Below are 8,695 nucleotides of genomic sequence, written 5' to 3' on the forward strand. Positions count from 1 at the left end.
ACACAGATATTTGCCACAAAAATTGCCTTGGTGAACGACCGCTTAGTGGCTAGCTTTCTTCTGTCCTTCCCATTTTCTTATATCTTTTTTTTTTTTTTTTTACCCCCAGGCATTTAACAAAAACAACCTGATTCTGGAGGAGAGAAACAAGTACTTCAATCCGCATCTTACTGCAAAGACTTATTCTAATACCTATTTCACAGATTTCAATAATTATGATGAGTACTAATGGGCTTGTGTATTTTCTGGCCTCCTGTAACTCCCCAGTCCCCAAGGCCTGTGCTACTTGACTGCTCATGTGATTGAGGCTTCAGAGATGAAGTTCAGAGACATTTCAAGCACGATCAAAGCCATCAATGTCCCATTGCTGCCAAAAGCCCAAAACACCTGTTTGTGACGTGACGTTTTCTTTGCAGAGTGGAAGGTTGGCCTTCAGTGTCGGGTGCAGCTGTAGCCCCTCGGTGTCACTGGACCACTTATGAGGATTGCGTCGCTTCACTCGGTTTCATAAACTTCCAGAGTTCTCTAACAAGTGACTAATTCATTCCCGAGCTTTAAAAAAATAATATTACCCCTTAAAGCTGCGCCAGGAGTACAAATCTAATTTTCTTTTTAGGCATTGTCTTTTATTTCCATGAGGTTTGAAGAGGGGAGCTCTGCGGTTAGCCATGGAGCCCTCTGTGCTGTCTCCTGAAGCTCGCACCACCAAAAAGAGCTCACAGGCTGCTGGGAATAATGAGGAAAAGAAACGTGATGGTCTAGCGATGCTCTGCGGCAGCTCTGGGCTCTGTAGGGCTGATCTTCCCAGGCTCTAAATCGCTCCGGCTGCAGTTCAGCTGTTCACAATGCGGAGACTGAGGCTGTACCTAAGGGATACAATCTTGTCATTAACCCAGAAAGCTACAGGGTCGGTGGCGTCCAGTTGCGAGCCAAGCCCAGTCGCATAAAGCCTTCCCCTAGTTCGGTTTAATTTTTGGAAGGGTGTGGAAGGGCATGTCCCAGAGGGAGGCCGAGGGAGGAGGGCAGATAGGAGAGGCACCCTGGAGGGTTTTTCTGCAGGTCATGGTAAACCAGCCTTGCTGCAGCGCGTGGGCTTGCACGAGTCCTGGCATCCCACAGGCTCCCCCCCCCCCGGTGCATGCCCACGGGAACCTGCTCGTCTCTCTGCTGTAGCTCTCGCCGTCAGGCCGGTCACAGAAGGATGCGACTGCACCGCGTTTTGTGTGCCTTCTCAGGCTCTCGGGGGTACGTAGGCATAATCATAGACCTGGTTTTCTCTTTCCGGCTTTTACTTTATGTGCACGTGTCTGACAAACAAAGCTGGCTCAGAAAATGCAGATGTATTTGCAAAGCGTTGTCTCATCTTGCTGCCGTGTCCGACCCGCGCTAGTCAGCCCCTAGAGGAACATTCTTATGGTGTTTTAAGTGATTATCTTGTTGGACTTCATTGATGTAAATATTTAAAATACTGTTTGAGTTTTAAGTTATCAGTTTTAATTCCTTTTGTAGTGGCAGGTGAGGAAACACAAAGGATTTTTATACCATTTTTCTTTGTTCTGTCTGTCTTCAACCACATTCATGACATTGTTATTTTTGTATGTGAGATTCCGTATGTATAACTAAAAAGAAAAAGTCAGGGATTTGGGCCAGATTTTCCAGAGTACTTAATAGTAAGGCAGCATTTGCTATTCTCAGAGCTTGTGAAAAGAAAGCAAAAGTGAACATTAAGGATTAAAGAATTGGGCTTTCATTCTTTTGAGCATGCTAGAATGCAAAGATGATCACACCAGAATATCAGGCAAGTATGGAAGGAGAAGCAGAGTGGAAATGTTCCCATTCTGTGTTTAGAGCCCTTGATCGTTAGGTTATGCTATGATGGGCAAACAGACAAAAAACATATACGGATTATAATGGTTCAACACTATGTACAAACAGGCAAAAAGTACTACGCAACTCCGATCCCGTGAGATGGCATTGGATCACCACGTTGGTGGTCTAGTCACTTACATAGCAAGGGTAAACACCCTGTCTAATCACAGCAATTAACAACATTTTTGAATGGGGATAGATCTGAACGTAGCACTATGCTTCCTATCTCTGTTCTGCAGTAAAAGGAAAAAAGGCAAAGCAAGTGGGCTTTGAAAATCTGTGCAGCAAAATGAACACACATTTACCATCTATGAAAATAATTCAGATCAGCCGCCTGTTTTTTCCAGCTGAATACTTCTCCCTGTTACTCTGTCAAAAGAAGGTACCCCACCCTCGCACCAGTTCATCTCCAGGAAGTGTAGTAATACTGGGTCTTTATAATTTCAGATTTTTTTTACTGTACATTAGATTTGGTTTTCCAGGAAGAAATTAGCTGATTGCCCTTGAGTAAAAGGAAATTTTCTCTGCAAGAAAATTCAGTGAATCGGATAGAGGGGGAAAAAGCTCTCCAAATCATAACCAGTTCAGTCTCTTAATCACTCTGTTCATGCCAAAAGATAAAATGTTAGATTTAAGTAAGGTAAAGAAAATAAAATCTATATTGCTGCCACTGCCAAGAAAAAGCAGCACATGCACATATACACATATGCACAACACCGTTCCTGTCTGCCCCTGTACTAAGAGCACATTAGTCTGGCTTATGGATTTTATATTTAGACTATTAGTTATGAGACCAATATCTTAAAAATATTTGAACTATGTATTTTTATTTTAACCTTTTTTAATTAAAATTATCTGAAACTAGCGCTTTTTTTACTCTTCAGTAGTTGGAGGCACGCCTATCTTTACAGTGATCTGTTTTCCATTCTTTTCATGGATAGATACATATGTTAGATATGTGTTATGTATGCGGTAATAATACCCTAGGTTAAGTCTGCATGATCATAGGTAGAAGTGCAATTAGCAGATGCTCAGCCTGTTCACACTTCCGTCTCCCAAAGGAGTATTTCAGGTGTTCCAGATCTTTGAGCAGCTCCCATGTGATGTCATTTAAACACCATCCCAACTTGTCAGAAAAGTGTTTCTTTTAAACTTTTTTTTTTTTGTCATTTCCCTTCCTAACTGGCATTGTTCTAAATCGCAGGCAGGGGTATATTCAAACCTCTATCTAAAGCAGTAGGGTAAACATGGAAATTCCACAGCGCTTCAATGAGAAAAAAATGATGGCCAGATCTCCTTATGAAGCTGGATTTTGAGACAACAGGTTTTAAAGCCGTTAGATATTTGTGTCTTAGGTAATTTTAGAGGGCCCCAGATGCACTGCCTGTATCAGTATTTTCACCTTCTGAGTTCTACACAGCTAGCCAGGTGCTTTAAAACAGCCTTTCCTAATACATGGAGCAAAACAACGTGGAGTCTCTATTAATTTTCAATTTACTTTATTTAGCAACATTTCCAAAATAGGCTACACACATTTTGGTGAAAAGCATATATCCCCATGTAAGCTCTTATTTTTCTTTTGCCAAAAATGTAACAAAGTGGGCATTTGCCTGCGGATCTTATTTAAGCCGCCAGAGCTCTCAAACTTGCCCAAGGGTAAAATTTGGTTCTTAGACCGTTGTTCTGCTCTTGCAAAGGGAAGATCAACTCCCTTGCCCATTAAATGCCATGCTTAAATACCCCTTATCCTTTCCTTTGGACAAAGCGATCTTCTCTGAATAAATAATTGTATTACCTCTAATGCTAACAGTTAATATTACTAAACCTCTTTTGCACCAATTGCATAAATTTAAAAATGTTTCTCTATTTCGAATGCAAACATTTCAGCAGATAGATCGAAATTCTCTGAGTAAATCTGCTTCTGTGTAGCCCTGCTATATGGAGTGAGGAGGAAGCAGGATTGGCAGTCGGATCCTGTACAGTATATATACTTTCATTGGATAACTCAAAGTAGAAGTGTGGTTGAGTACACATTTTGGGCTTATTTTCGTGCCTGATACATCGCGTACGTTCCTCAGTTGCTTGGAAAATGGACTCCCATGCTTGCAATTTTGTCTTGTACTTTGATTTGAGTCTGATGACCTTTATGTTCATTTAAAGTTACTTTACGGGGAAGCTTTTCCAGCCGTTTGCAGTCACCTGCTGTTGGAGCAGTGTGGTTTGGCTAAAACTAATCAAGGGATTTTCGACTAGGATTAGGATTTTCATAAAAGAGTGGGAGAAAGAATGGGGCTCAAATGGCTTTGATTTCTAGGCTATGAAGCAGTACTGATTAACATCTCAGATGGGCGTAGGACACTGTGAATTTAGTTAGCTCTACCAGAACTCCACAGTTAACCTCTGGGAAAATACCACCTCAATGTACAAATCAAGAGCTACCAAAGCACTTATGTTAAGTGAAGAAAGTTCTCAGAGCATCAGAACATATGGCTGTTCAAACCAGAAAAGAAAGTAAGAGGTCCCAGATGCAGCAAAAATGTTAATGGGAATAAATGCTTCAATATTTTTTCCTCATAATCGTAGAATAAATATATTCACTTCTTTAAATGTGGGACCAGTTTTATTAAAATCAGCGCAACATAAGCACATTCCTAAAGTTAATTGTACGCATAATGGCTTTGCTGTATGAGATCAATTCTGTAAACAGTTTAGTCCAAGCTTGCTTGGCTCTGCTTGAGGCATCTGACCAATTTCTGACTGTAGCTGCCACCAGCACTGGGACAACATCCTTAGATGGGCAGAGTTACATGTGGCGAGGGCTTGTCTCTCTCCACCAACACTATAGTGAGCCTGGAGAGTTACGCTTCTAATTTTCACTGCCATTTGGATGCCTAAATTTAGATGGGCGAAAGCTAGGCTCCTGAGTATGATTTTACTCATTGCAAAAGTAACCGCAGCGAGTGGTTGGTCTGGATGTAACAAGTCACTTATTTTAATGCGTTTACAGGATTGAGCCCAAAATATATTGCTTCTGCACAAATCCATGCACAGTACAAGATGACTTCAATAGTAAGAAAACAGATTCATTTAAAATTGTTCACAAGCAAATCTGCATCTTGATATCAGGGAATAGATATGTGTTCATTGTGTGGGGTATTTGAATTCATTCCTTTCTTTGCTAAATAAATGAATGATAAAAGAAGATACTGCTTGACTTCATTTAAAAGCCATTCTTCCAAATAAAGAAGGGTTCTGGGATCTGTGAATGTTTTCCCTTTCTTTCTCTCTTTGCTTCTCCACAGAAATGAATCTGCATGGCTGAAACGGCCTGTAGCTAGACTGTTCCGTGTAACTGCGTGAATGCTTTGCGTTGTGTTGCCATGCGACAACATTTTCTAACTGGGATGGTACAAAGAGGGAAACGTGCTAACCTGGGAGGTTTGGCAAAGATTTCAAGCCCAGCAGCAGCAAGGGTAGGCAGAAGTGGAAACAGAAATGCAGAAAAGAATGTGACTGAAGGCTTGGCAAACTCATCGGTAAACTTTCACAGGAACTTGGAGGCTTTTTGGGAGCTGCCAAGGGCAAAAGGCTGTTGGGGTGTAACCTCACAAATCGTCAAGCCAACTAGTTGCTCAAGCAAAAAGCAGGCGGGTCGCAGTAGTGCTTGTGCAAAGTTGTGACCGTTACTCAGAATCAGGGGAGGAAAATGCTTTCGCAAGCAGCAAGTGCCACAGTACAGGTGGCGTTTTGGCAGCAGCCGTGTGCTGGCAGGAAGCACAGGGCAACAGGAGCAGATCTGTAGAGCGAAACAGCTGGTGCTCAACTCCTGGATTTTGGACTAGCTCCAGGCTAGTCCCACAGGCTGAACACCCGCTACCCGTCAGAGTGTACCCCTCCAGTTTCCCTCATTCATTAAAAAAACCCCAAACAGCACAACAAGAACCACACCAGATGGCAGGCTCGGAGGCTGCTCCGTGGTGCAAATGAAAGCACAGCGAGAGGTGTACCAGGAACAGACAAACCTTTTGTTTCCAGTTGGCTCTTTGCATCCAGGTTGGACACTTTCGCATACTTCTCCCCTTGCCTTTTCTGCTTGTGGGAAACTGATTACAGCTCTTGGTAGCTGAGGATTTGTCAATTTGAAGGAGTGATCTTATACCAGTACAGGAGTCTGCTAAAAATTTGTATTGTAAAACTGACATCAAGGGCTGTGCGAAAACTGTTATACTGATACCGAGTCTGGCTTATTTTAATTGTTCTTAAACTGCATGTAATATAGCCGTTCCTCAGCTGAAATGAAAGTGTGAGCATTTTCTGAAACATCGTTTCAGAAAAAAATTCAATCAGTGTAACTCTCAGCATTGTCACAATCCAGTCCTAGAGGCTGATAATGCAGAAAGAAGCTGTTATTTGTGCTTTTTTTTTTTAATCCACAAACCTCATCCAACAATAGCTTTGGATTTAGAAATATCATGGCAGGTAATTAACAGTAATACAGTATATGTTCCAGGATTCGGCAACCATATTTGCGAATCACTAAGCCCATGGTTTTGAATTTATTCTCGCTTTTGTTAGCTGCAGCAGTAGGCATTGACTGAAAGTGAAATAAATATCAAATTTCAAATAAATGAGACATGTAAGGTCCCAACTTTTAAATAAAGCTTTGAAGCCAGTACAGCTGCAGAAGAAATTGCTTTTATATCTGTGTGCTGAAAAGTGCTTTCTATTGTCATGGCCCCATGAACTGTCCTGTACATTGGACAAAATGTTTTTAATAGTGATGTATCCAAGATAAAATAATTGAAATAGAGCTCAGAGATTTTTAGCAAAAGTAAACACTTTCAATTTGGTATCAGAAGAATGCCATTGCTTATTGCGCTAATGGGAGTAAATGATCCCTGCACAGAACTTTATAGGGAATAATTTCCCCCTGCCATTAACTCTTTCAAAACCAGCTTCCTTAGCAAAACTTCTCAGGGAAGCTGCTGAAGGTACTCACATTTAAGAAGCAGCATTGATGCAGCGGCTCAAGCACAGAAGCAAGGGTGCAGGATCTAAGCCAGTTACAACTGCAGAGCTGTTCCACTGGTGCGAAGCTCACTTTGCATTTACACCTGTTCACACAGCTCACGGCATTTGTATCCTAATGGCTGGCTGGCTGTTGACTTATTTGGTACTCCGGGGAGGTAATTTAACATAATGTTTTACTGATCATCTGCAACAGAGAGAAGCGGCTCAACTGGTAGGTGGTCAGAGTGGTTTCTGTATGTCTACACCCTATATTTCCCTCCCCAGTGATATTTTGGATATTTTAAGTGATTTCGTTTGATGAATTAGCTTTTATCAAATTGGATTTTTGGGGGGGAGGGTGGTGCATTTCCAGTATCCATTACTGATATTGATACTATTTAACTGCCCTGATTAGTATTCACAATTTCTTCTTGACTTAGTGTCTTTTTCAAACTTCATCTATAAGCATTTCACTGCCTTTTTCAGCTCTTTAATGTCAGCATGACCTGAACTTCATCCTTTTGCGCTCATTTGACACGTTGCTCCACATCAGAACTTACCCTTAACAGGCACACTCGGTTCTCAGCCACACATCTGTGATCTTCTAAGCCGTGCTTTTTGTTTGCTTGTTTTTTGCACTAGGGGAAATAGTGCTAACCCACAAGGGAGTACCAGGTTCTGCAGTGATAAATTTGGACTCTGTACAGAAGAAAAGAAAAATCAACTTTGTTGCCTTTTTATATTCCCTTTGAAGCTTCCTGCCTGGTGTTACTCAGGGGCCTTAGTGTACAAGTATATTTGTCTCTAAGAGTGCTCTTTAAGTCAATGCTTACAGTTAAACCTGTGTTTATGGGATTTCCTGATCCCACGAAATGTTAAGTGTGTTTGATATTAAAACAGACATAAAACTTGCCATCAACCCACACCACAGAGATGGGCAGAAATATTTTCAAATCTCATTATCTGGCCCCAAGTATGGATTACAGTCATTCATTCCCTTGATTTCCTGTAATATTCGTAACTTCCCAAGACTATTCCTTGTATGGGTGGTATTTTTTGAAACTTTATTGATTATTTATCCACAACCATAATGAGCCCACCTTTGCCTATGATTTTGCATGAAACCTGAACCAGGATTTCTTCTGAGGTACAGGTTAGAGCAGAAGACACTTTCTGGTAATAAAGACGTTTCTGTTAGCATACCCTTTGCTGCAGAAAGGCAAAGGCTGAAGAAGACATTCTCCTCTTCTCGTCGGTGGCAAATATGTAGAAAATGAAAATGGAGGAAAGTGAGCTTGGTTCACTGGGAGTGGTTTTGGAATATAAATTCCTCACATAGATTACAGTAATTAATGTATCATAATAAGAGCCATCATGCCAGGTAAGACCAAAAGTGTCTTTAAGTCTCTCTCCTGTCAGTAGCTGAGACCATCTATATTTGTGCTTCAATTGTTGCTTATGTTGCTATAATCCTTTTAAAGGATAACCCTTCCTTGCTGTGGAATCAAATGGCTCTTCATTTTTTGCTTTTATTTTTTCTCACAGTCATTAGGACTCTCCAAGTTGTAATGGGATTGTTTCCTGCGTAGCAATCCCTCCCCCCCACCCTAACTGCAAAGCCCCTCCACGTGTTACCCCGTGCGAGAGCGGTAAGTTGATTGTATCTTGCAACCCTTATTCTAGCACAAGTTTCCAGACACTTGCGTGGTTGCCTCCATGTTCTCTGTTTCCAGACAGAATCATAGAATCATGGAATCATAGAATGGTTCAGGTTAGGAGGGACCTTAAATATCATCATGTTCCAACCCCCCCTGCC

At 41.4% G+C, this 8,695-nt stretch overlaps 1 protein-coding gene across 4 annotated transcripts in view; it reads left to right on the forward strand.

Annotated features, from left to right (window-relative positions):
• SEMA5A (semaphorin 5A) overlaps nt 1–4,558 on the forward strand; it is a 350,644-nt gene extending 346,086 nt beyond the window's left edge. For all 4 annotated transcript variants that reach the window (XM_063326183.1, XM_063326186.1, XM_063326184.1 and 1 more), the window contains one exon: nt 110–4,558. In XM_063326183.1, the coding sequence (XP_063182253.1) occupies nt 110–229 (120 nt within the window). In that variant the 3' untranslated portion in view covers nt 230–4,558. The remainder of the gene's footprint in view (nt 1–109) is intronic.
• The last annotated feature ends 4,137 nt before the right edge of the window (nt 4,559–8,695 follow it).

Source organism: Chroicocephalus ridibundus, chromosome 2 (genome assembly GCF_963924245.1).
Source record: "Chroicocephalus ridibundus chromosome 2, bChrRid1.1, whole genome shotgun sequence".
In the NCBI taxonomy this organism is placed as follows: Eukaryota; Metazoa; Chordata; class Aves; order Charadriiformes; family Laridae; genus Chroicocephalus; species Chroicocephalus ridibundus.